General features: G+C 53.3%; 1 protein-coding gene across 4 annotated transcripts in view; it reads right to left on the reverse strand.

The window, feature by feature from the left end:
* Positions 1-27867, reverse strand: part of DGKZ (diacylglycerol kinase zeta) — a 50069-nt gene that overhangs the window by 20347 nt on the left and 1855 nt on the right. For 2 of the 4 annotated variants that reach the window (XM_012452474.3, XM_012452473.3), the window contains exon 1: positions 12240-12594. The exons of 1 other annotated variant lie outside the window; for it this stretch is intronic. In XM_012452474.3, coding sequence (XP_012307897.1) covers positions 12240-12400 — 161 coding nt within the window. In that variant the 5' untranslated portion in view covers positions 12401-12594. Of the gene's footprint in view, positions 1-12239; positions 12595-14501; positions 14678-27867 lie in introns of those variants that run through there. One more of the 4 variants, XM_012452472.2, reaches the window with a different exon arrangement.

Consider the following 27867-nt stretch of genomic DNA (forward strand, 5'->3'; position numbering starts at 1 on the left):
GAATCGCTTGAACCAGGGAGGCGGAGGTTGAGGTGAGCTGGGATCATGCCATTGCACTCCAGCCTGGGCAACAACAGCAAACTCCGTCTCAAAATAAACAAATAAGTAAAAATAAAAATAAACCCATTACATGTTAATATAAACACTTTTATTAAAAAATTTTTCTTAAAAAAAGTTAGCAGGCCGGGCGTGGTGGCTCAAGCCTGTAATTCCAGCACTTTGGGAGGCCGAGGCAGGTGGATCATAAGGTCAAGAGATCGAGACCATCCTGGCCAACATGGTGAAACCCCATCTCTACTAAAAATACAAAAATTAGCTGGGTGTGGTGGTCGCACGCCTGTAGTCCCAGCTACTAGGAAAGGCTGAGACAGGAGAATTGCTTGAACCCGGGAGGCGGAGGTTGCAGTGAGCCGAGATTGTGCCACTGCACTCCAGCCTGGAGCCTGGCGACAGAGTGAGACTCTGTCTCAAAAAAAAAAAAAAAAAAAAGTTAGCAAAAAGAGTGACATCATTTTACATTTTTTGCAAATCTCTTTAACATCTTTAACGTCTGGCCTAATAGGAGGCAGCTGGATTCTCCTTCTATCCCTGTATTCGATCTGTTGTGATATGCTGTTTTGGTTGAAGTATATGAAGAAAATTCTGCCTCACTGACATGTAGTTAGAAAAGGAAGGAATATCTTTAACAGCCTTTCCAGGTAATTATAGATCTTTGCTACTACACCAAAATATGACAAATGATAGTTTCTTGGAAACTAAAACTGTATCAGGCCAGGAGCAGTGGTTCATGCCTGTAATCCCAGCACTTTGGGAGGCCAAGGTGAACGGATCACCTGAGGTCAGGAGTTCGAGATCAGCCTGGCCAATATGGCGAAACCCTGTCTTTACTAAAAATACAAAAATGATTAGTCTGGCATGGTGGCAGGTGCCTGTAATCCCAGCTACTCCAGAAGCTGAGGCTGCAGTGAGCCAAGATCACGCCACTGCACTCCAGCCTGGGCCACAGAGCAAGATTCCATCTCTAAACAAATGAATAAATACAAATAAAATCCTGTCAATAAACTTTTCACTGGACTATCTTGCATTTTGAATTTTGTAACATCAAGCACCGGTCATTGGAAAATACTGGTTTATTGAGTTATGAGGATCTTCCAAAAGGTGACACATTTTATTTATTACTTTTTTGAGACAGAGTCTCACTCTGTCACCCAGGCTGGAGTGCAATGGTGCAATCTCAGCTCACTGCAACCTCCTCCCAGGTTCAAGCAATTCTCCTGCCTCAGTCTCCTGAGTAGCTGGGATTAAAGGCATGTGCTACCGCACCCGGCTAATTTGTGTATTTTTAGTAGAGACGGGGTTTCACCATGTTGGCCAGGCTGGTCTCCAACTCCTGACCTGAAGTTGGCTTCCTAGAGTGCTGGGATTACAGGCATAAGCTTCCGCGCATGGCCCACATTTTATTATACAATACCAAGAATCATACTAACTTCACTACTGACCTCATCAGAAAAATTTAAGTCCCAGGAAGCAGTCAGGCTCTAGGAAGTGAATAAAAGGTTTCCCAAAATTCTCATTTTCGCTCAAAAGCTCAAATTTTATCATTGACAACAAATATTTTATTAATTAATTTATTTTTAAAAAATAAATGTAGAGATGAGGTCTCACTATATTGCCCGAGATGAGGTCTCACTATATTGCCCAAGCTGATCTTGAACTCCTGGGCTCAAGTGACCCTCCTGCCTTGGCCTCCCACCGTGGTAGGATTACAGGTATGAGCCATGGTGGCCTGTGCCTGGCAACAAATGGTGATACTGTTTTTGAGGTGACAAGCTCAAGTCATTCATTTTTGAGAAAATGTCTGCCAAATACCTACATCTAACTAGTTTGTCTATCAGGTGTCCAAGTACAAACGGTGTTCTTAAAAAAAGCAACTAGCACAGCTTACGACTCCACCAAGTAAGAGCTTTTCCTCATCACAGTTAGGTGTGTAGCAAAGGTGCTTCATGTATATTTCATATCCCTTCACGCAAAATATCAGAAGGGATAGGTATGCAAGGGTCTAGACTTTCTAAAATTAATGATCTTCATTACGTTTAAAGAAATGTGTGCATGGAGTAAGGACTCTGATGCTGGAGCCGCTGTTCTGATTCGTGTTGAGGGGCCAGCAGTTTCACCCACCACAGCTTTTGCACCATGGGCACGAGTGTTAGCACAGCAAAAAAAAAAAAAAAAAAAGGCAGGAAGCAGGGTAGCTCTGAAAATATGATGAAAATAGTTTAGACTTCATGAAATCCCTGAAATGGGTCAGGGCACCCCTAGGACCATGCTTTGAGACCACTGATTCGGAGTGAATCTACCTCCTCCACCCAGCAGATGTGGTTCCCGCGCTGTGGCACCAACAGCCTCCTGTGCTGTGACACAAAGCCTTGGTTCTAACCAAGCCAACCTATTCTCCATCCCCCAATCTGGCTGTGTCCGGCTCACTGCTGTGCCGCTGCACCTGGCACACCGTCTGCCCGGAATACTGGCCTCCCTCTCCACCTGATAGCAGCTGCCTGCTCACAGCCAACGACATGCCCCTCCCACTGACAGCTCCACACTGCCCATTTGGCTCCCTGCCACAGAGCCCTGGGAGGCCTGCTTCTTTCAGTTCACATGCCTTGCTCCTCCACCAGACCACAAGCTCCTGCAGGGCTGGAGCCTGGTCTAGCGCATCTGGGCACGCCCAGTATGGTGCCTGGCAGTGAGTCCAGCATTTACTGCTGATCAGCGCAGGAGGAAAGAACAGGGAATCCCCTGGGGGAGGGGCCGGCACCTTTAGGGAAGAGAAGGGCTTCTTCTACTTTGGGTAACTGCATCCAAGGGCTGACCACAGGCTCCAGCTGGCTCAGACCACTTCTCTTTGTTGGGTACAAGGGGATGTCAACCGCCTTGGTTTGGGTGGCCACCTTCCTCTCCTCTCTAGAAGACCCCAAGAGTGACACCTGGAGGCCCCTTTCTGGGCTGGATGCCACCACCCGCTCCATGTCCTCCATGGATTTCCTCATGAAACCTAGACGGTAGGTTTGATGACATGAAGTCACAAAGAGAGGGTGGTGGGCAAGGGAAGGGGAGGAGGGGCTGTCTCAGAGGCCTGGGGGCTGGGCTGGGACCCTGAGCAGGCCTGAACTCCTTGGTGAAACACCCCTGGTCTCTTCCTTCACATCCTGAGTCCCTGACTCAGCCCCTGCTAGGCCTCAGAGAGATGTCTGTGCAATGAATGACCAACTCATTCCTTCAGAGCCTCCCTCCAAGCCATACTCCTGCTACCACCAGAATGCATCCCAAAGCACCCAACCACCCTTTACTGACTGTCAGCTGAGCAAAACGCAAAGACCGGGGGCTGCCAGTCAACAGGCCTCCCAGCCTCCTCTCTGCTCTCTTTCATATTTTTGATGCTGTATCCGACATTTACATAACTCACCCCACCAGATACTGTTCTAAGTGTTTTACACATATTAAGCTATAAATCCTCCTAAGAATTGTAGGTATTGTCCCCATGACCCACATCCTCATATGACAGACGAGGAAACTGAGACATAAAGCGGTGAAGTCACTTGCTGAGGTCGCACCGCTGACGTGCGGCAGTGCTGGGCTTTGAACTCAGCAGTCCACGGCACATACCCTCAACCCCTCACACTCCACCCTGGATGCTTCTGGCAAACAAAACAACGCAGGTCCCTTTTCCACGTGGCACCAAGTGGCATCCGGTGATCTCCCTACCTGGAATGCCACTCCCCTCTCTGCTCTGTGAATTCGCCCTCATCATTTTCCTCTCAAACCCTCTGAAACCCTGGGCCATCAGCACTAATAAGCTCTGCATCCCTGGCCTGGCTGTGCGCCTCAGGGCCTCACAGTGCTTCTAATGGCATCCCCAGAGCATAGAAGTGCCTGGTGTGGTTTGAAGAGTGAGTGGAAGGAACAGTGCACGGTCCAGGCTCAGCCTCATGGATCCTGCTGGCAGCACAGGCTTAGGCGAGCCAGCTCCCAAGGCCTTCGGGCTGCGCTGGGTGGACAGGTTGCTGGTCTGGGCTGAGCTTTGGTGTCTCAAGAGGCAACACTGAAACTGATCCCTGATGGGAATGTTGATTTGTTTCCCTTCCTATCTCCCACAGGGGCCCCTTTGTTATAAACCCCTCAAGTGCCTGCTCTTCTCTGGTGACTGCTCCCTGTCCTTGCCTTCTCCTGTGTCTGCAGAGGACTCCCGTTCCCCATCTGCTGGAAGAAGCATTTCTCCTCGTCCCCTCATTCAAAATTAACACCCCCCTCAACTTCCTGACCATGATGCTCCCTCCCCCATCAACCCCCAGGGCCCCTCCCCACTCTCCAGGTTTCCACTCTACTCACACAGGGGACAGAGGTCTTTACAGTGGGTTTGGCTTCAAAGGCCCAGAGGATCTGCCTCTGATCAGCTACATGACCTCAAGATAAGCCTTTTAACCTGTCTGAGCCTCAATTTCCTGATCTACTTAATAGGGCTAACACCCACCCTTGTCTCTCTCATGGGACTGCTGCAGGCTTGAAGGAGAAAGTGTTTGTCCTGGGGACCAATTCCCCAATTTATCAAAAGTTGAAAGAAAGAAAATAACCCCAGAGGCCTAAAAATTAGAACAACTACTTTGGAGCACAATTTGGCAACATCTATCTGAGCTGAAAATACACGCACCCTGTGACCATGCATGCACTGGTGGATAGAACACAGAAGGATGGCTTGCAACAGCCAAAACCTGCAAACCACCCCAGGGTCCAGCCACAGGAGCCTGGGCAAAGAAACGCTGTTACACACAATGGAATCGGATGTGGAGGTTAAAAGGGATCCATGAGAACTCATATTTAGGATGGTTAAATCTCCAAAACAATGCCAAGAGAAAAACCCAAATGCAGAATCTGCCCGGTATACCATTTATACCAGGGTAAAACCACCCCAAGCAGCACTGGATGTTGTGAGGGATGCATACCGAGGTAGGACAATTTTTAGAACAGGCACGAGAACACCACACACCAAAATCAGAATTGTGGTTTCCTCCGGGGAGGATGACACGGGGACTTCCATCTCTATCAAAGCAAACATGGCGTCAAAGATCTAACCAAGCTAAGCAATAGGTGTCACTGTATGCTGTACACTTTTCTTTCTTTCTTTTTTTTTTTTTTTTGAGACGGAGTTTCGCTCTTGTTACCCAGGCTGGAGTGCAATGGCGCGATCTCGGCTCACCGCAACCTCCGCCTCCTGGGTTCAGGCAATTCTGCTGCCTCAGCCTCCCAAGTAGCTGGGATTACAGGCACGCGCCACCGTGCCCAGCTAATTTTTTGTATTTTTAGTAGAGACGGGGTTTCACCATGTTGACCAGGATGGTCTCGATCTCTTGACCTCGTGATCCACCCGCCTCGGCCTCCCAAAGTGCTGGGATTACAGGTGTGAGCCACCGCGCCCGGCCCTGCTGTACACTTTTCTAACGGCAAGATATTTAATGTGTTTAGAAAGATTTCAAAGTAATTTCTTAAAAAGACTCCAGAGGCTGGGCACAGTGGCTCAGGCCTGTAATCTCAACAACTCAGGAGGCCAAGGTGGGAGGATCACTTAAGGCCAGGAGTTCGAGACCAACCTGGGCAACACAGCAAGACCTCATCTCTACAAAAGAGACATAAAACATGAGCTCGGTATGGTGGCCTGCACCTATAGTCCTAGCTACTCAGGAGGCTGAGGTGAAGGACTGCTTGAGCCTAGGGGTTCGAGATTACAATGAGCTATGATTGTGCCACTGCACTCCAGCCTGGGTGACAGAGGGAGGTCCTGGGTCCTACAAAAGACCCCTTGAGGGAGACCAGCGTCCTAGAGCTCTCTGGGTCTACCAGGGATGGTTTTGGCAGCTTGTCCCTCCTGCTGCCTCCCCAGAGTCAGGCCACCTCTTCAGGGTCCTCAGGGTGGATGAAGGTCTCCCCCCAGGGGATGCCTTCCAGAGGTGGGTGGGTGGGTGGCGGCAGGCTGTGTCAGTGGAGTGTGTGTGTGGGTTGGGGAGCAAGAACCAGCCTGCCCCCTTTCACAACCGCCCCCGCCTCTCTCTCTAAAATGTCAGCAAGCTGGGGAAGGGGGGCGGAGAGACAGGCAAGCTGTTAACCCGCGAGATGCTGGGATGTGGGCGGCGCAGGCCCAGGCTCCCAGACAGCTATTCTGGCATGTGCTGAGATGGGCTCATCCCTGGCAGAGGAGAGGCCTCTACGTGGGAGCTCTGAACTGGTGCTCTTCCAGGAACAAGGGGACGAGGTCTCAGTGTGGAGGGGGAGGGTGCTGGGGCCCTCCCTCTCCCCTCTCAGATCTCTCACCATGAGGCAATGGTGAAGTGACCCCCCTCCCCCAGGCAGACCCCTGGGTGGTATGGGGGCTCCTCTGAGCATGTCCATTGGGCTTTAGGCTCCCTGCACCCTTGAAGCAAGGCAAAAGGTCAGGCTTGTCCTCTACTCCAGACCCAGCCAGGAAGCCACATGACGACAGGCTCACAGCCCCAGTCTCCTTACCAAGGGCCTCTCCCGGTCCAGCCTGCTCCCCTGACTTAAGGAATCTTGGTGGCCATTCTCCCTTGGGGTCCAGGTCAGATTACCTCATGGGTCTCACACCACGTGCACAGGGGGAAAAGACCTTTCACTAAACCTCAAGGAGCACTCAAACCTCTTCTTAGTTCTCCCAGTTTAGGGATGGAAAATAAGAGAAGAAAAGAGTACTCCTAAGTAGGGCAGCCCAGCGTGATGAGATCTTTGGGCTGGGCTCCAGCGTGAGCTGGGGGATCCTGGCCAGGCCCTGACGTTTCTGAGCCTTGGTTTTCTTATCTGCAAAATGGGCATCAAACCAACTACAAAGTTGTTGTGAAGATCACATGAAACTGACGAATTTACAACCTTCTGGCAGCTGTTAATCACCAAAGACAGAGGAGCTAGAACACCACTCCTGTCTCTGTAGCCTCTCCCTCCCCTCCCCAGCCACAGAGCCCTTCGTCTCACTGGAACCTGCTCTCCCAACCTAGCCACGTCTCTGGTGTTCAGCGAGGAAGGGGGTGAAGAGGAAAAATGGCAGGATGATAGCTCTTCAAGGGCATCTGGCTACTGCTCTGGCCTATCCTCCACACCTGTGACCCGAGTGCCAACCAAGTCCTGTGCTGAGACCCAAAGTGCAGGCCGGATGTGCGGCTGACCCCGACATGGAACAGAGGAGAGCCAAGGAGAGCAAGGAATGATTGCCTGGCACTGCCCAGGGGTGGCCCAGGAACTCGGGGAGCAGGTCCCATTTTCTGCACACGCTGCTCCCACTGCTGACTTAGAGGGCTGCTCAAGGAGGAGGCAGAGGGGGCAGGGAGGAGATGGGGGCAGGCTTCTCCTGGGTCCTGTGATGAGGCATGAATGAACATGGCCCTGGATGTCCAGCGCAGGAGTCCCAGATGACCCCCAGCTAGCTGCAAGACCCTGGCTGAGTCAAGGCCACTTGGCTGGGGCTGGGCCTCAGGGAACAGGAGAGGTGGGGCCAGGTGGCTGGAGGCACCCTCCCAGCCAGCCCTGGGCCCCACTGATTGGCTCCCCGGCAGCTGGAGCGGCAGGTAACTCCCAGCGAATGCCTGTGGGTCCCTGCCGGCCTGCAGACTGGCGGAAGGAGAAGCTCCTCGCCCACCGGACTCCCACAATGGCAGCTGTCGCCCCCTGGTGTCGCTCCAGCGGCACTGCCGGACAGTCTTCAGGGTCTGCTTCCACACCTTCCAACTCTCTCCTTAGTGTGGGTGGAAGGGCTCCGGACCCCTGCTTCTCTAAGTGGCCTGCGCGGCCCGAGACTCAGGGCTAACCTATGCTCCCACTTCCTCCTTTGCCTGGGGGGCCACTGGCAAATCTGGAGAGGCCTCCGGGGAGCCGAGGAGGGCAGGCCTGTTTCTCTCACTCTCCCCAGCCCAGCTGCCTGGAGCCTCAGCTTTCTCTCACCAGGGATCACTTAGTCCTTCCTCTGTCCTTGCCTGAGGGGACACCAAGTCTGCTCCTGTGCCAATCGAGAATTCTGGGCAGCTCCACGTCCCGGGATCTGACCTTTTTGGAGTATGGCATGGAGACAAAATAACAAGAATTGCCATTCCCTCCCCTGACAGCGTTTGGCACAGAGGGAGACAGTGAGAATTCTACCCTGGGTCCCCAGCAGGGCCAGCTCTATACTCTGGCACCTGATCTTGTGTGGGGAGCAAACATGGTGAGATGAACACAGCTCGGCCACTGAGGCCATTTTTCTTTCCCAATGGAACCCAAGGACTCGGGGTTGTCCCTGCCTCCCACAGCCACCTGGGCTGCTCCCAGCATTAACCCCGGGTGAGACAAACCACTCAAAGAGGCTTCCTTTCGCTCCCAGACACGCTGGCGCCATAGACAGGGTTCTCATCCCTGCGCAAGAGGCATCCCTCAACACATCCCTCCCCATTCATTGCAAAACCAACCCGAACAGGGGCTGCTTCTGCCCAGGCTGCCCGCTGGGCACCCTCTGCAGCACTGACTTCAGGGCCATGCTGGCTGCGGCCGTGTGGCGGTGCCTCTAAATGGGACCCATTGTCTCACCCTGGTTCTGCAGGTGTGCCTCCTGCCCTCGGGAAGCTTGTGACTTTCAGCCCCGTGAAGGGCAGGGGATGGCGGCACAGACGCTTGGCTCCCAGGGGCTCTGAGGACCAAGGCTCCTTATGTCTACATGTGTGAGGTGCCAGGTAATTTCTGATGCCCCTGGGGTGCAAAACCAGCTAATCCACAAGCCCTGTGACCTGCCAGGATGGGGCTGCTGGGACCAGGCCAGAGGATAAGCGAGTCCTCCCTCCCGGTGGGTCCTGGAGGAGGAGACAGAGTCCACTTCTCTCCCACTCCTGGCTGCCCCATCTGCCCTATCCTTAGGTCAACAGAAGCTGAAATGGAAAGGTCCTGCCTGTCCTCCCTCAAGGTAGAGGAAAAGCAACTACCCTGGGATCAGAGCAGGGCCTGTACCTCCTCCTCCTCCTCAGGGAGGAGACTGATGGTTCTGGCAAGGAGAAGCAAGGTGGGATGGAGTCGGGGTGGGAGGAATTCACAAGCTGGGGAGGATCATGGCTCACAGAGCTAAAAAAAAAAAAAAAAAAAAAGAGGGAGATGGCAAGCTGCTCCCCCGATTCTGAGAGGATGACGCCAGTCATGTGGGGCAGACGAACTTTAAGGAAAAGCCTCTTTCAGCCCCATAGGGGCTGCCATTCAGAGACTGTCCTACCCAGAGAGGCCAGGATGGCAACCATGTGGCCCAAGTGCCACCTAGACCCCCTGCCAAGCCCACAGCAGACACTGCTAATTGTTCATGGAACTCTCCCCAGGAACCAGGATCTGCATGCAGAATTCTCCGCCTGGCTTCAGCAGCCACTGCCGACCTACTTGTTATCCTTGATCTCCCCTTCTAGCCTCGGCCTGTTCATCCATCAGGCCCCTCAGCCCCAAGGCTGGATGTGTGTATGTGGGTGGGGTGGGGAGGAGGAGGGGGCGGGGTGGGAGAAATGCAGAGGGTGGAAGTCCGTCCGTCCGTCCGTCCGTCTGTCTGGGGAGAAGCAAGAGCTAGGTTAAGAGCCAGCGTGGAGCCTGGGATAAGATGAAGGCTGGTTTCAGCTGGGACATCGAGGACTTTTACCTGAGGCTGCAACAAACAAACAAAGGTAGCAGGACCAGCTAAGCAGCATTGAAGGGGGCAGAGCCCAGAGCAGGTGTACGATTTCACATTTCCACACATCTGCCCCCAACCCCCACCCCTTGGCCCCATCAAGTCAAGAGGAAGGAGGCCAGCCCCAATAAGCACCGGTTCTCCGAGCTCCCAGGCCTGGCAGGAGGAAGCATTTTCCCTTGCTGCTCTCTGCCTGATTCCTCTGGGCTCTCTAGCATTCATTTCTGAAGGCTCTACTATCTATCCAGCACAGGGCTCCCAAACAAGTGACCCATGCTTTCAGGGGTGCTGCTGAATTTTCTTTCCTCTCATCAGGCATCTGGTAAGAGCGCTTACACTCCCCAGGGTGACTGACTTCTGTGCTTCTGAAACTTAGTGGCATTATCAGAATCACCTGGGAAGCTTTAAACAATGCCTGGGCCCCACCTCCAGACCTGAAGAGTCAGACACACCAAGGCTAAGATCTAGGAATCTGTATTTCTTAAAGCTCCCTTGGCCACTGTGATGTTCCGTTTGGGATCCTGAATAGAGAAAGGGATGTGGATTTTGGAATTACACCAACTTGACTTCAAACCTGATCTCTACCTCTTCCTTGCTATGTGACTCTGGGCAAATCCCTTCTGACCGTGTTCTTTTCACCTACAAAAATGGAGAAACACACCAGGTGCGGTGGCTCACACCTGTAATCCCAGCACTTTGGGAGTCTGAGGCGGGAGGACTGCTTGAGGCCAGGCATTTGAGACCAGCTTGGGCAATGCAGTGAGATCCCATATCTACAAAAAATTGTTTTTTACAAAAGGAAGAATACCACCTACCCTGCTTATTTTAGAGAATTACATAAAGGTATCTGTGGGTTCTCTTGCTTCTTGTTCTTCCTCCCAAATGTGCTCCTTGCTACACACACAAACCCGCACGCTACAGAAGGGGCACAGCCACAGGTCAGAAGAACTCAACACTTGATGCCCTGAGGGCAGCGACAGGAAGCCTCTGATGGCGCCCCTCCCTCCCCCTGCGGAGCCTGTGAACACTGGAGGCTACATCCTGCAGAGCTGGGTGTAAACTGCTCCATCTTGCAGGCCTGTGGGTGACAAAACAGAGCTACTGGAAGTTTCACTCCCTGCTCTGTTTTATGTGACATTGAAGCCTGCGTGGTAACACAGGAGCCCACGGAGCTCCATCTGCCAATGTAAGAATCTAGATCTGTGCGTTTGCTCACAGACAAGAGTGCAGGTGCAAACAGTGGGCCCTGGCCAGGGGAAGGCAGGCGGAGGGCACAGGTCAGCATCACAGGTACGCCAGCCTGTACCGCAGGAAAAAACCGCCCATGTTATCGGTGGGTAAAGTCTACCCAGGGAAGGGGCAGGGCAAAGCTGGGGGCGGGGGGTGGTGGTGGTGAATGCCGCCAAGTCTGGGCAGCTGCAGAAAGTGAGAGGGAGGCCTTGGGCAGACTCCAAGTGTTCAGAGTTCAGTCTGAGATGGCTCTGGGGTCCTTGGCTGATTGGCTGCAAGCTCCTTGGCCACCAGGGAAGGGCAGGAACTCAGGGAGCCAGGTCAGGTACTCCTGGGGCCTCACGTCCCTTACCTTACACCAGGGCTGCGAGGGCGGGCGGCGGCTCAAGGCCAAGACCAGCACACTTGCCGTGAACTGCATGCACTCAGTCTTTCCATACCCTCCCCCCAGTTCCTCGCTGGAGTCCTGGTCAAAGCTCTGTCACAGGCAAAAGATGGTGACATTTGGAGTGCTGGGGGAGGGGGCAACATGAAGCCTGAACAGTCTGCACAGACTCCAGACTCCAGCCCACCCCATCTCTTTCCCAGCATGGGCTGGAAGAGTCATAGAGGGAAACATGCTGCTCGCCTAGCAGAGGGAGGGGCTGGGGTCTCCCTGCTACTTGAGAGCAAGGTAGGGCAGATGATCAGGCACCCTCAACCCCAAGGCGAGGCTTCACATGTTCAACAATTAAACCAGCGACCAGAGCTTGGGGACAAGCCATGTGTCGTGACGGTATCAACGGGGCTGCGTTCTACAGATGCCACGCAGTGGTGGTAGGCAACCGGGTCCCACGAAAGTCCAAAGGGCTGTATGATCCCCACCTCAGTGGTGCCAGGAGGCTCAGAGAGGCCCTGTTCTATCAGTGCCAAGAAGGCGTGGGTGACCAGTTTGGGGGCCCTACCTGCTGATGCCGGGGGCTGGGGTGATTCCATCTCCCTGCTGGAGGGTCGGGAGCCGACCCTGTCAAGGTGCTACACGAGGCGCACTAGACTGCCTGTGCCAGGGAATGACCCCCATCCGGTGACAGTGCCAAGGCGATCGATCCCGCCCGTGTCCCGGCCCTGGGGGATGACCCCCAATGGGTGCCCATGCCAAGACGGCTCGTGCCGCCAGTGCCAGCATCTCCCCGACTCGGTGTCAGTGCCGAAGTGGTCCGGACCGCCGGCGGCGGAAGACTGTCCCCCGGGCGGGCGCGGTAACCTGCCGGTGCCTCGGTGCCCGCCCCGCCGCCGCCGCCCTGCTCACCTGTGCCCGAAGAGCCGAAGCCCCGGGAAGCGCCGCTTGTTGAGTCGCCGCGGCGCCTTGTCCGGCTCAGGACCAGCGTCGCGCTCGGAGCCGCTGGACGAGGCGGAAGCCGACTCGGAGTCGCTGCTCCGGGCCTCGGGGCTGCCGTCCCGCGGCTCCATCCGGCCCTAGCCCCGGCCGGCGGCGGGCCCACGGGAGACGCCCATGCCGGGCCGGCGGCCGGGGCTCAGCACGCCCGCTCCGCGCCGCCCGCCACCACCATGGCGCGCGCTCGCTCCGCCCGCCCCGCGCCGCGCGCCCCCGCTCCCCACGCCCAGGTGCCTGGGAAGCGGCTGCCGCCGCCGCTCCAGGAAGTACAGCCAGCCGCGGCCGCAGGACCCCGCATAGCTGGCCGGGCCGCTGCCTGCCCGTCGCCGAGCACGCCCCCTCGGCCGCACGGCGGCACCGGGACCGCAGCGCCCTCTGCCGGACGCCCGCTGCGCCGCAGTCAGCCGGGGCGGCCCGAGGGGCGGGGCGGAAAATGGGCGGGGCAGCAGAAAAGCCCCGCCCCCAACCCGGCCCGGCCAGCCTGGATGGAACTGAATCTCCCCGCCTGGCACACTCGCGCTGCGCGCACCCGGACGCACGCAGTCTTTCCCCCACCATCCCTCCGCCACCAAACAACTGCAGGCTCATAAGTGTACACTCGCGAGGGCTGCTGTCACCACCTCCCCTGCGCTCTCACACACCCTGTGCCTACTCAGCCGCTCACAATCTCAACCTGTACCCCCTTGGCTCTTTCAAATCGCACCCAGGGGAACAAAAGTCACACAGTGCTCCCCAGGCAGGCAGAACAAACACAGCCCTTACACAATTATGCCCACTCATTCCTCAAACGAACACTTCCCACCCCAGCCTCACACTCAGTGACCAAAGTCACTTAATAACTCGCACGCACACCAACAAAGAACTCACGCGTTTCTCCTACAAAGTTATCCTTCCACAGCTATCCACAGTGGTTCCCAACCTCACCCATGCCCAACACATCTCATTTTCCTGACATCATATTCAACAGAACCCATAGCTCTCATATGCTACGGGAATCACCTGCGCAGCCCTTCCACACTCACAAATATTCACACAGAAGGACAATAGGTACCACACTCCCATTCACAAGCACACATGCCCACACAGAACCCACACATCTTTCTCTACATGCATATTACCCCCAGGACAATGGTTACCGGTTGCCACATCCCTCACATGTATGTATGTGTGTCATACACACATACTCGTATCCAGAAATATATCTCACATGCACGCACAAAGACACCCCCGAATGCAGCCAAGGTCATCCGCCTCCAGAAATGAGAGCAATTGGAACCCAAGCAGTCACCTGTGGGGGCGCAGCCATTACACACACCTGGGCAACCTCTGATGGCCCCCGTTGGGCTGACGAAGGGAGGCCAGGAGCGGGGGAGTATGGTCTTCCACCTCCCCAAACCCTACCACCCAGCTGCCAACACCAGCTGCCCACTATTTCTACATGCATGCCTCTCTGCCAAGCCACATCCTGTGTCACCTTCACTCTCATCCTCCCCTCTTGGGTTCTGACAGTCTGTTTTCCAACCTTCCTCAGCCACAAGCAGCCAATGCTCGGGGCTGTGACCTGAGGGCAAGCCTGTGATTTTGAGGAAGAACCAGCACCCAGAGGCCGAGAACCCTCTCCCAGTTTCCTTCAAGTTTCCTGCAAGTTGGGAGAAGGGCTGATCAGGGAGGTGGGGCTCCAGCCCTCCAGCCAGCAGCTGGTGCCAGGGTGGTCAGGAGGAGGGCAGATCAATCCCCAAGTAGGCCTGACACTGACCTCTGGGCTGCATGGGTCCTTTTGGGGAAGTTTCTCAGTGGCTTTTATTCCAAGCTCTGAGAGAAGAGATCAGAGGCAACTGAAGACCCACTGAGTCTCCACAAGGCCTCACAGGTGGGTCAGAAATCTCCAGCATCTAGTGCCACACTCCTGGCGGGGGTCCTCTTCCCAGATCCCCGGACTGCTGGCTTGCTCAACTCCTGGCCTCTCTTGAGATCGGTCCCCATATGCAGTCCAGACACCAGAGCTCCCTGCACCCTGCCAATAACTCAATAACTCCTTTGCCCTGCTCTGCTCCTCTGCAGAGTGCTGGATGACGGATGGGTGACCCTACTTTTGCCACCCCTGCATCTCAGATAAAAGGCTCATAGAGGGACAGAGTTCCCCATGCCCGCTCCTAGGCCACCCCGTGTACCTACTGTGTCTGGGTTGCCTCGGCTGGGATCTGTGGCACGTCCCAGGAGCGGTAGCGCCACATCTGCCTCAGTGCCCCTGGCCGCTCCCCTTCTTCCGTCCCCAGCGCCGCCACTGGGCCCAGAGCTGAGGCCTCATTGCAACTTTCCCCGGCACTCTGGCCAGCCCCCTCTGCGCTCATCCTGCCCAGCGACTCTCTTCCTCTTTCGGCACTTCCTGACGGGGGTGGGGTGGGGGGGCCCTGCTAGAGGCCGCTGGCCGCCCAAGCTGAGGACCACAGGCTCGAGGCTCATAGGCGCCTTCCGCTGGCTGGGGCCAGCTGCCGCGAAGAGCTGCATGGGAAGGCAAGGGGCAGGTGGGGACAAGCCCAGCCCAGCAGCCAGGAGGCAGCCATGGGGCTTGCTTGGGCTGGAATCTGCACCTGGGCTCCTGTCTGGTTTTTCTCTCCATTTAACCTCTCCGATTTCACCTCTTGGTCCTGCTGAGGTCTCCCACTTTATGACAACCACTGGGTACAGTGGCTGGGCGTACTCTCTCCCTAGCAATTCTGTGTGCAGCATACCATCTTACACAGCGCTGGGCACACAGGATGGTGCAGTGAAATGAACAACAAGGATGGAGCCTGGAGACACGGGCTTGTGTCCTGTTTCTGCCTCTTATCAGCTCTCTGTGGCCTGGATCTGGTCATAAACATATCTGAGTCCTCTAAATCACCTTTGGGACAAGGTAGGCTGTAAACAAACTTATGAATACATGTGTCAGGGAGCTTTTCTGAGCCTCAGTTTTCTCATCTGTAAAATGGAGTAATAGGCTGGGCACAGTGGCTCACACCTATAATCCCAGCACTTTGGGAGGCTGAGGTGGGAGAATCATCTGAGGTCAGGAGTTTGAGACTAGCCTGGTCAACATGGTGAAACCCTGTCTCTACAAAAAATACAAAAATTAGCTGGGCATAGTGGCGGCCGCCTGTAATCCCAGCTACTAGGGAGGCTGAGACAGGAGAATCACTTGAACCCAGGAGGTGGAGGTTGCAGTGAGCTGAGATCATGCCATTGCACTCTAGCCTAGGTGACAACAGTGAGACTCTGTCTAAAAAATAAAAAGGAGTAATAATTGAGCTAATGGTGTTATCTGAGGAATAAAGAAGAGATAGGAGGGTTTACAAATTAATTCATTCACTAAATACTTATGGAATGCCTTCTGTGCATCAGGCACCATATTGGAGAGCATAGCTCTAAGCAAGGAAGCAGGGCTGTATCCTCACAGGCCTTAGATTCTAGTGGGGAAGACATTCAGGAAACAATCTACATATGATATAATGTCAGTTAACAAGATGTGCCATAAAGATTGGGAGGCCGAGGTAGGAGGATCACTTGAGATCAGGAGTTTGAGACTAGCCTGGCCAACATGGTGAAACCCTGTGTCTACTAAAAGTACAAAAATTAGCTGGGTGTGGTGGTGGGCACCTGTAATCATAGCTACTTGGGAGGCTGAGGCAGGAGAATCGTTTGAATTCGGGAGGCGGAGGTTACAGTGAGCTGAAATCACACCACTGCATTCCAGCCTGGGCGACAAAGTGAGACTCCGTCTCAAAATAAAAAAGGCTGGGTGCGGTGGCTCACGCCTGTAATCCTAGCACTTTGGGAGGCTGAGGTGGGTGGATCACCAGGTCAGGAGTTCGAGATCAGCCTGGACGAGATGGTGAAACACCCTCTCTACTAAAAATACAAAAAATGAGCCAGATGTGGTAGCGGGTGCCTGTAATCCCAGCTACTTGGGAGGCTGAGGCAGGAGAATCGCTTGAACACAGGAGGTGGTTGCAGTGAGCTGAGATCTCGCCACTGCACTCCAGCCTGGCAACAGACCAAGATTCCGTCTCCCCAAAAAAAAAAAAAAAGTGCTAGAAAGGAAAATGAAGCCAAAAGCAACGGAGAAGAGTGATGAGAGTGATGATGGGAAGTGCTACTTAGTCAGGGAGATCATGGAGGGCCTCTCTGGGGAGACGATATTTGAGAGCGTCTGTGACTTACCTGGGAGAACGGCATTCTAGGTGGAAGTAGAGACAGAGCAAAGGCATGGAACAAGGAATGTACTTGTTTCTGGAGAATAGCAAAAAGGCCAGTGTGGCCAGAGATCAGGGAGCCAGGGGGAATAAGTTAGGAGCTGGAAAGATCTCCAGAGGCCGAACTGTGCTGGAGTTCGAGGCCATCGTGAGGATTTGGGAAATAAATGGTAGGGCATATATTCACTCTTTATTCTTAAGACTGGTTCTAGGAAGGAAATTGTACCTTCCTTAAGCATTCTTTAATCACCCTGCTCTATAACTAATTCTTTTTTTTTTTTTTTGAAACAGAGTATCGCTCTGTCGCCAGGCGCCAGACTGGAGTGCAGTGGCGTGATCTCGGCTCACTGCAACCTCTTCCTCCCAGGTTCAAGCAGTTCTCTTGCCTCAGCCTCCCTAGTAGCTGGGACCACAGGTGTGTACCACCACTCCCAGCTAATTTTTGAATTTTTAGTAGAGACTGGGTTTCACCATGTTGAACTAATTCTTTAGTTGTATGTTTATTACTGTGAATTTCTCGAGGACAGAAACAGCATCAGTTCAGTTCAATAAACATTTATGCTACAGAACCCTTCACGTTGTCATCCCGACTTTTACAAACCTCCATCTGGTGCTGTAATCACCTTTGTGTCCTTCATAACGGGAACATAATATTTTTCAATAAATATTTGTTTAATAAATGCCTGCTGCCGGGCGCAGTGGCTCACGCCTGTAATCCCAACACTTTGGGAGGCCAAGGCAGGTGGATCACCTGAGGTCAGGTGTTTAAGACCAGCTTGGTCAACATGGTGAAACCCTGTCTGTACTAAATATACAAAAATTAGCTGGGCATGGTGGCGGGTGTCTGTAATCTCAGCTACTCCGGAGGCTGAGACAGCAGAATCACTTGAACTCAGGAGGGGGAGGTTGCAGTGAGCTGAGATCGTGCCATTGCACTCCAACCTGGGTGACAGAGAGAAACCCGGTCTCAAAATAAAAATAAAAATAAATGCATGCCATGTAATGAATAATTAATACTCAGTAATCATAAGATAATGGCTAATATTTCCTGAACATTTCTGTGCCAGGAATCTTACTGAATATGTAATATAGCTCTTTGAATCCTCTTAATAACTCTAAGAGGTAGACTTTGTTATTTTCCTCCTTTTTTTTTTTTTGAGACTGAGCCTCGCTCTGTCATCGCCCAGGCTACAGTGCAGTGGTGCAATCGAGGTTTACTGCATCCTCTGCTTCCCAGGTTCAAGGGATTCTCATGCCTTAGCCTCTCCAGTAGCTGGGATTACAGGTGTACGCCACCACGCCTGGCTAATTTTTGTATTTTTAGTAGAGATGGGGTTTTACCATGTTGACCAGGCTGGTCTTGAACTCCTGACCTCATGTGATCTGCCTGACTCGGCCTCCCCAAGTGCTGGGATTACAGGCGTGAGCCACCATGCCTGGCTTTATTTTCCTCCTTTTACAGACGGGGAAATCAAAGCACAGAGCTGCTAAGCTTACCTGCTTAAGGTCACCCAGCTGGTAAGAGGTGGAAGAAAGACTCTAGCCCCAGAATCTGTGCCCTTAAATAAAACATCCTATTGCTCCTCTGAGGTAGGGGATATGGCCAAGTAATGCTCCCGAGGCTCAGTCCCCACTTTCCCACAGTTTTTCTTCCAACCCATTATCTCTGAATGCCTCAAGATGGGTCCTATATGCTGTGGCCTTAGAGGAGACTCTGCCCACCAGGCCAAGGTCTGTTCTGGAAGGAGCCTGTGCAGGGCCCTTTCTTCCTCTTGCAGGCATTTTGCAAGTAGCTTAAGCAGTTAAACAGAGGAAATGGGGCTGGGCTTGTTTTCCATCTGAGGCGTCTGGCAGCCCTGGAGCAGCAGAGAGCAGGAAATGGGGCTCCTGGAGGGGAAGCAGGCAGGCTGGAGGCTTTGAGGAGCAGGGCAGTCCTGACTGTGGGACTCGGGCTACCTCGATCTTGCACTCCTGGGCGCTGTCAGCATCATCTCTGCTTTCCAGGTGCGGTGGGGAGGACAAGGCTGGAAGGGACAGGTGCACGGGAGTAGGGAGGATGCCCTTGGCAGTTCCTAGGACAACATGTGCCAGCAGCCCTGGGAAGCTGGGGACCCCTCAGAATCCACCCAGGTACACACAGGAAGAAGAATCTGGGTAAGAAAATTATTCTGGGCTTTGTGGAGGCCCCAGAGGATGGTGTTCTACTTTCTGTGGCCTGGATGAGCAAGTGGGAGCTGGGGAAAAGAAATGTACCAGGGCACTGAACACTCAACCCACGACCTGGGCATCCTCTGCTCTCAAAACCCGCCCAGCCAACCTCCTTGGCCTGACCTTCGTGGCTCTTTATGCTCTCTGGTCCTCTTGCTTTTCTGCCTCTTTGTCCAGGCTTTCCCTGCAGAGATTTTCTCTCAGCTCATACCAAGCTGGTGCCTGCCTCATAGTAGGTGCTAAATAAACCCCCCACCTCCCCCTCTTCACATTCCCTTCACTTGTGGCCTTGACCCCTGCCGTTCCCCTTGCCTATGCTGCTCCCCTAGCCCGTCTTCCCTGAGTATCTGGCCAATCACATTCTCCATCCTTCAGACCCAGCTTAAGCAGCAAGAGTGGGAAGGCAGAAAGAGCCCCAGACACGGAGTTCATTGGTTCACACTGCTGCCCTTGCTGTGTGACTGTGGGCCACTCACTACCCTCTCTGGGTTGGATCAGAGGATTTCTAAGATCTCCTTTAGATCTGACAGTTTCATCTGAATTTTCTTTCCTGATTTCCAAGTTTTTGCTCATTCATTCCTTCATTCATTTGTACGACAAATATTTCAGAAATATCTACCAGGCGTCAAACCCTACTCCCGACTGAGCTGGCGTCTCATCCCACCTGCTCGTCCCTCACCTATGATGCTCATTTTTGTTCCCAGTGGTAATGCTGTATCATTTGTTTTTTTGTGCACATTAGTCTTGTTTCCTTATAAGATTCTTGAACCCTGGCCAGGCCCAGTGGCTCATGCCTGTAACCCCAGCACTTTGGGAGGCTAAGGCAGGCGGATCACCTGAAGTCAGGAGTTTGAGACCAGCCTAGCCAAAATGGAGAAACCCTGTCTCTACTAAAAATACAAAATTAGCTGGGTGTGGTGATGCGCACCTGTAATCCCAGCTACTCTGGAGGCTGAGGCAGGAGAATCGCTTGAACCCGGGAGGCGGAGGTTGTGCTGAGCCGAGATCACCCCATTGCACTCCAGACTGGGCGACAAAAGCGAAACTTCATCTCAAAAAAAAAAAAAAAAAAAAGAGTCCTGAACCCTGTACTGTTCCTAGCTCAGTGTTGGGTACACGAGTCTGTGCCCAGTGACTTCCTATGGAAGTTGCCATGGGTTGAATATAGGTGTTCAGAAGAGGGAGGAAGAGAGACTGGCTTCTTGTTTGCATAAGTGGCCATAGGGGTTTTTTTGTTTTTTGTTTTTTTGAGACACAGCCTTGCTGTATTGCCCTGGCTGTAGTGCAGTGGCATGATCTCAGCTCACTGCAACCTCCGCCTCTTGGGTTCAAGCGATTCTCCTGCCTCAGCCTCCTAAGTAGCTGGGATTACAAGCATGTGCCACCACGCCCAGCTAAGTTTTGTATTTTTAGTAGAGACAGGGTTTCACCATGTTGCCCAGGCTGGTCTTGATCTCTCCTGGCCTCAAGTGATCCTCCCGCCTTGGCCTTCCAACATGCTGGGATTACAGGCATGAGCCACCACGCCTGTCCTACAAGGTTTTTGAAGTCTAAGTGCCTGCCTCCCAAGCAACTATGCCTGTGATCCGGGTACCTGCTGAAGCCCTTGGGAGCAACCCAGAGCCTGGGATCACCTGCTGATCACTGGCCCCTGCCCAGGAGCTGAGCCTCTGCCCCCATAGAAGAGACTGATGTGTCTGAGCTGGGCTGCAGGTGCTGCTGGCTAGCGACAGATGGAAATTTGATTAGGTTCCTTCTGGGCAGCTTCATGAAAGTCAAGAGCAGGAGGAAACCTGGAGGAGGGGCTGGAGACCCTCTCCAGCTGAGGCAAGAGAGCTGCAGGGACAGCACTGGCAGCCCAGCAGCCAAAGGTGGTTCTTCAAACCACCATCTCTCTCTCTTTTTTTTTTTCTCCCTCTGTTGCCAAGGCTGGAATGCAATAGCATGATCTAGGCTCACTGCAACCTCTGCCTCCCAGGTTCAAGCAATTCTCCTGCCTCAGCCTCCTGAGTGGCTGGGACTACAAGTGCCTGCCACCACGCCCAGCTAACTTTTGTATTTTTAGGAGAGATGGGGTTTCACCATATTGGCAAGGCTGGTCTCAAACTCCTGACCTCCTGATCACCTGCCTCGGCCTCCCAAAGTGCTGGGATTACAGGCGTGAGTCACTGCACCTGGCCCAAACCCCCAAGTCTCTTGGAAGCTGTCCTTTGGCACCTGCAAAGTTCCTGGGTTGGAGGTGAGCAAGGAACCTGCACAGCTCTCCCTTTACTCTGGGTCAGTGGCATCTGCTCTAAAGAGTTTCCATCTGTCCCAAGCCCCCACAACAGGGTCAGTGTATCTCCTACCCTCCAAGCCTCCCACCCCCATCTGTAGGGTCATGAGCCCTGACTGCATAGCTACCTTTCAGCCCCCTTACTGCCCATCCTATGATCCCACCCAGGGATATGTGCACTTTGTACAGGGCCGAAAGCAAAGATCCTTAAGGATGAAAGTCTAGACCCTTGCAAGCCTGACAGAGTGAAAGGGCTTTGGAGAGAAACAGATGTCAGTCTGGATCCTGGCTCCACCAGCTCCTGAATGCGATCTTAACACATGCCTTAACTTCTGCAAATCTTAGCTCTTCATTTGTAAGCTGCAGCCCAGTGGCCCCCAAGGCCCTGCCTACTCTGCGATCTCTGATTAGCCTTCCTTTCTAGGCATCTGTAGGCTGAGAGCCCTGGTCAATCATGCGGGAGCCCTGCAGAAGCCTGGAGTCCAGTACCAGTTCCTTCCCCACCCTCTTTGTATGTCATTGAAGAGAGGTCTTCCCAGTTCGTACTAACCCTTGTCCCTGGCACCCTGGACCCCGGAGGGGCCTTTCTGAATACTCTGAAAGGCACAAACTGAGGTACAAATGAGACTTCACTCCAGGCTTCCCCATGCTTGGCCCACAGGCCACTAAATAACTTCTTCAAATGCCATTGATCAAACTGGCCTTGCCAGGTTCCCTCCAAAATGCCCAAGTGGCCGTGCCCCTTAGTCTGGGGACTGGGGGACATGGGCTGCTGGGGGCACATGCCAAGCTCCTTGTGCCAAAATGGGGTCGGATAAGACCCCGATCCCTGCACGTTGGCTTTCGGGACAGTGTGGCACTTTCCTTCTCTGGCCTTTGACTCACTGGTCAGCAAGAACGGCAGGTCCCGGAGGGGAGGGAAGGAGTTCCGGGCTGGGCCTGGGCCCCGCCCTTCCCAAAGGAAAGAAAAGGGATGGACCCCAGGCTTCCTCTGGCCTTGGTCCCCTCCCCCTGCTCAGCTGAGCTCTCTGCCCCTGGTTTTGCATTGTTAATTCAGGACAGAAAGTGATCTCTGGCAGCTTCTTGCTTTCTCCCGTTGCTATTTAAATTACAAATCGGCCCCATCTCCCTGTCACTCTTGGGTTATTTTTAGCTTCTGGTAAATAGCTGCAGGGAGAGTTGGATCAGGTGCCCCTCCCTCGAGGAGCTGCGGACCCGCAGCAGCGTGCCCACGGCAGGGGGCACTCTCCTCTGCCAGTTGGTGCCCAGTCCCTGCCCCCAGCCCCTCTGCAGGGGTGGAGGAGAGGGAGGACTGTCGGCCGGGACATGCGCGCATGCTCAGCCCTTTCTTTCAGTCTCCGTTAAACTTTGCCACCCCTGGGTCCCACCACCCTCTGTGGCTCAGGGCCAGCCTCCATCTCCACGCCTCACTGGGCCTCCGGAACCCACGAAGAGGTCCAGCTACACCGGACAAGCGCTCTAACTTGTTTTACCCCTACTCTGAGTCAGGAACTTGACATCTCATATCTCTTGAACCTTCCTCGCCACATTCTTGACGTGGTATTATTGTTCCCTTTCCATGTGAGGAAACAGGGTCAGAAGTGAAAGCCTCTTACCCAACTAGGAAGGGGCGGGGCTGGAATTCGAACCCAGGTCTCTCTGACCCGGAAGCCTGCGTGGGCGGGTGTTGCATGGCCTCTCTCTGAGGGATGCGGGCGCTACAGTCTCCCCCACCCCCCACCCCGGCCCTACCATGCTCAGGTCCATCCAGATGCCTCAGTTCAGGTTTCCCATGAGCTTGTTCTGTCTCATCTACTGGATCGGGACCACATCCAGCCTGCTACCTGTTTTTGTAGGGCCCAGGAACTAAGAATGCCCAGGCTGGAGTGCAGTGGCACGATCTCAGCTCACTGCAACCTCCACCTCCAGGGTTCAAGCGATTCTCCTGCCTCAGCCTCCAGAGTAGTTGGGATTACAGATGCACACCACCAAGCCCAGCTAATCTTTGTATTTTTAGTAGAGACCGGGTTTCACCATGTTGGCCAGGCTGGTCTTGAACTTCTGAGCTCAGGTGATCCACCCACCTTGGCCTCCCAAAGTACTGAGATGACAGGCCTGAGCCACCACACTCTGTAAAAATGCTTTTTACGCTTTTTCGAGGTAGGAGGCTGCTGTTGTCAGGTATGGAGCTAGGTGCGGATGCAATGTGGCTCTCGATAGCACCTTATGGTTAGTTGTGTCCCAAAGGGAAGATGAGAATAGCTGCTGAAGTCCTAAAGAGCAAGCCTAACTCAAGCTGTTGGCACACAGGCATTACACAGAAAGCTGGAAGTTGAAATGGTGGAGTCCAGCTTGGCTGGACCAGCTTTATGGGTTCTGCTGGTAACGTTTTTATCCATGGATGCTTGTTTGGGTGCAGATGTTGGAGACCTTTTAAAGGTATGGAGAGTCGGTTTGACTACACCGTGTGGAGCAATTTGTGAAGCAAGTTTTAAAGAAGCAAAGGACTCGGAATTCATACTTGAAGAAATGCAGGCAGATCTGTTTTAAATGGAATTATTTCATCTTGTAACAGGCAGACCTGCTAACCTAAAAACTAGAGTTTTTAATGACCACAGCAAGCATGCATGCAGTTTGGCCCTTAAAAGGGTCTTTCCTCACCCAGGCTGTGTAGTGCGGTGGCCCTTTGAGGCTCACCACAGCCTCAAACTCCTGGGTTCAAATGATCTCGGCCTCCCAGTGGATCTTTGTAGACAGCCTGATATAGAGTCTCAAGAAGATTAAAAAATGTCTCCAATTTCAATAAATGGCTGCAATCCAAAAAAAAAAAAAAAAAAAAAAAATGCTTTTTACATTTTTAAATGAGTGGGAAAAAGCAAAAGAATGATATTGTGTTGCTGGAAATTCTGTGAAATGTGAAGTTCAGTGTCTATGAATAAAGTTTTACCAGAACCCTGGCCACTCATTCATTTACACGTCGTCTGTGACTGCTTTTGCGCCACAATGGCAGAGTCAAGTGTCCTGCGAAGCCTTAAGTATTTACTGTCTCACCCTGCATGGGGGCGTTGTACTTTTGTTAAGGGAAGGGACTATTTCCCATATTTCCATCTCAGGCAGTGCTTGGCCCCGGCCCAGAACACCAAGTAGAGGCACTGACTCTTCTTGGAGGCCCTTCTGGGGCTAAAGCAGAACTCAGCACAGAGAAGCCATCCGCCAGCCACATCCCAATGAGTCACCTCACACTGGACACCCCCTCCCTCCATATTTTTTTTTTTTTGAGACGGAGTCTCACTCTGTTGCCAGGCTGGAGTGCAGTGGTGCAAACTCGGCTCAGTGCAACCTCCACCTCCCAGCCTCAAGTGATTCTTCTGCCTCAGCCTCCCAAGTAGCTGGGACTACAGGCATGCGCCACCACGCCCAGCTAAATTTTGTATTTTTAATAGAGAGGGGGTTTCACCATGTTGGCCAGGATGGTCTTGATCTCTTGACCTTGTGATCCGCTGCCTTGGCTTCCCAAAGTGCTGGGATTACAGGTGTGAGCCACTGTGCCCGGCCCATTTTTTTTTTCCTGCCCTGCTTCTTTCCCTTTCTTCTTCTGCTTCTTCACAGGCAACACCAGTGGTTTCCAAATCTGCTCCACTGTCAAAATTACCTGGGAGAGGTTTTTAGCGTTGAGATGTCCAGGCCCAACCTAGACAATCTGTAGCAAGATCTCTAGAGAGAGGGCTTAAGAATCCATTTTAAGGGTGGTCTCAGTGGCTCACACCTGTAATCCCAACACTTCGGAAGGCTGAGGCGGGCCTATCACCTGAGGTCAGGAGTTTGAGAACAGCCTGGCCAACATGGCGAAACCCCGTCTCTACTAAAAATACAAAAATTAGCCAAGTGTGGTGGCAGGTGCCTGCAGTCCCAGCTACTTGGGAGGCTGAGGCAGGAGAATTGCTTGAACCCGGAAGTGGTGGTTGCAAGATCATGCCACTGCACTCCAGCCTGGGTGACAGAGCTAGACTCCATCTCAAAAAAAAAAAAAAAAAAAAAAATCAATTTTAAGAGAGACCCCCAGGTGATCCAGTTTGGAAACCACAGAGTTTATTTCCGGAGTTCCAAATCCTGCATCTTTGAACTGATCCTTTCAGACCAAGCCCAGCATCTCTTGATCTCTTGCCCAACTCTGGCTTTGCCTAGCTGGAGCCCGCTCTCCCATGGTCTTTTGAGCCAACCCCGATCATTTAGAATGAGAGTCACTTTTCCTTCCCTCCAGATGGAGATGTAATATGTCAGGCGCTACTGCCCTGCCCCTTGGTTTTTTTTAGAGACAGGATCTTATTCTGTCTCCCCTCCTCCACTGCAGTGGTGCAATCGTGGCTCCCTGCAGTCTTGAATTCTAGGATTTAAGCAATCCTCCCATCTCAACCTTCTGAGTAGCTGGGACTACAGACACATGCAACCATGCCCGGCTAATTAAAAAAAAAACACCTTCTGTAGAGGCCTGGAGAAGTGGCTCATGCTTGTGACCCCAGCACTTTGGGAGGCCAAGGTGGGCGGATTGCTTGAGCCCAGGAGTTTGAGACCAGCCAGGCAACATGGGAAACCCTGTCTCTACAAAAAATACAAAAAGGTATCCAGGTATGGTAGTGTGTTCCTGTAGTCCCAGCTATTCAGGAGGCTGAGGTGGGAGGATCACCTGAGTCAAGGCTGCAGTGAGCCATGATCATGAGACTGCACTCCGGCCTGGGTGACAAAATGAGACCCTGTCTCTAAAAGAAAAAAAAAAAATTTTTTTTTTTAAAGACGAGGTCTCACTATGTCACTCAGGCTGGTCCCAAATTATATGTGTGTGTGTACATAATCCTCCTGCCTTGGCCTCCAAAAGTGCTGGGATTACAGGCATGAGTCACTGTGCCTGGACCTGCCCTGCCCTTTTATGACTTATTGGAAACCAGGACCCATTTAAACCAAACAAGGACCTACCCCATTCACGTTCTTCCCTTGCCTGCTTTCCTGCCTTCTGGCCCTTCCCCCTCCCCTGCCTTTCCAGGTGTCTCAGTTTCTGCGGGCACACACCTGCCATCTCTCCATCCACCTAATGAAGCTGCCAGGCTTGCTTCCAGCCCATGCTGGCTCTGGGAGGCAAAGGAAACCTATTTCTGAGAAACCCCCACACCCCTGGAAGCTTCTAGTGTCTTGCCAAAGCCCCCGTCCTCACTTACGTCAGAAGCAGCCAGGCCTTCAGCCTGCTTCCGCTTCCACTCCTCGCCCTCAGATTTTTTTGCCCCCGCATTTCTGTCTAAAAGCCTTTTCGCTCTGGGAAGGGCTTTCAGCTGCTTTTCTTAGCAACTCCTCACAGCAGGGTGGGAGGTTTAGCTGCCAGCCGGAGCTGCACGGAACTGTGGCACGTGGAAAAGGGCCACCATGGGCCTGAGCTCCTGCCAGCGCCCTCAGCCCCACCCCGGCCCCCCAACCAAGGCAGCCCCAGGCCACTCAGGACAGCAGCCACAAGGGAGGGCTTAGCCGGAGAGCACAGCTTGTTCCCCTGGGGTCCCCTGGGCCTGAAAGGGCCTCTGGCTCTTTCCCAGGGCTTGTCTGTGTGTCCTCTACCCGGGGGCTCTCCTTGCCTCAATGCCTTGTCCGGCTCTGAGACCGAGACTGGGTTCCTGGATTAACCCCGGGAAGTGGGGAGGTGGCCTATCCCTCTCATCTGTCCAGGGGTGACCATGGAGTCCACCCTGGTGCTATCTTCTGCTGCCTTCACACAGGTAACCTGGAGGCAGGGGTTGGGGGACCTCAGTGGGATTACCTGGTATCCTTGGTGATTACAGATTCCAAGTTGTTTGGGCTGTGGAGGGGCCTCCATTCTGGGGCCACCCTGGGGAATCCCAGTCCTGGCCGCTGTGTGTGTGTGTGTGTGTGTCTATGTGTATGTGTGTATGTGTATGTGTGTGTGCACCTGTGCAACATTTTCCATCTCATCCCTTTCATTATTTATTTATTTATTTATTTATTTTTGAGATGGAGTCTTGCACCGTCGCCCAGGCTGGAGTGCAGTGGTACAATCTCGGCTCACTGCAACCTCCTGGGTTCAAGCAATTCTCCTGCCTCAGCCTCCTGAGTAGCTGGGATTACAGGCCCGCCACCACTCCCAGCTAATTTTTTATATTTTTAGTAGAGACGGGGTTTCACCATGGTGGCTAGGCTGGTCTTGAACTCCTGACCTCGTGATTCCCCTCTCTCCCAAAGTGAGCCCCCTTGCCTGGCAGACCTTTAATTATTCTTTTCTCCCTGCCCTCAAGCCTCTACTCCACTCTGGCTTCCATTTGTGATTTGTCTCTGACCCACAGCCAAGGCAAATCTTGGGGCCATCTCCTTATGTTAAGAACTGAGGCCCAGAGAGAGATATTGTCCAGCTCAAGGACACACAGCCAATCTCTGGCAGAATTGAGAGTAGAAACCAGGTCTTCTGACTCCTAGGCCAACATTTCCCCCAGGAGTCTCCATTCTTTGCTGCACCTCCTGTGAATCCTTCTGCACTTTCTCCTGCCCCAGGGGGACTTTCAGGAGGCTCCTCTGTCTATGCCCGGAGGCATGGGATGGATGACGCACTCCCCTGGGCGTGGTGTTCTGGAAGAACTTGGTAATGGAGCTGTGTACCCACGACTTCTCGTACACCCTGGAAGGTGGAGGTAGGGCCCATGGGAACCTAGCCTGCTTCCCATTTGCTCTGAGCATCTCACTTCTTGGAAAGTCCCCTCCCCTTCTCTCCCTTCCTCCTGCAAGTGATGGAGACCTGATGGCCCCAGAGCCATTAAGAATACTGGGGCCTTTCAAG

This window comes from Aotus nancymaae, unplaced genomic scaffold (genome assembly GCF_030222135.1).
Source record: "Aotus nancymaae isolate 86718 unplaced genomic scaffold, 86718_ANA_hifiasm-v0.15.2.pri h1tg000059l, whole genome shotgun sequence".
In the NCBI taxonomy this organism is placed as follows: domain Eukaryota; kingdom Metazoa; phylum Chordata; class Mammalia; order Primates; family Aotidae; genus Aotus; species Aotus nancymaae.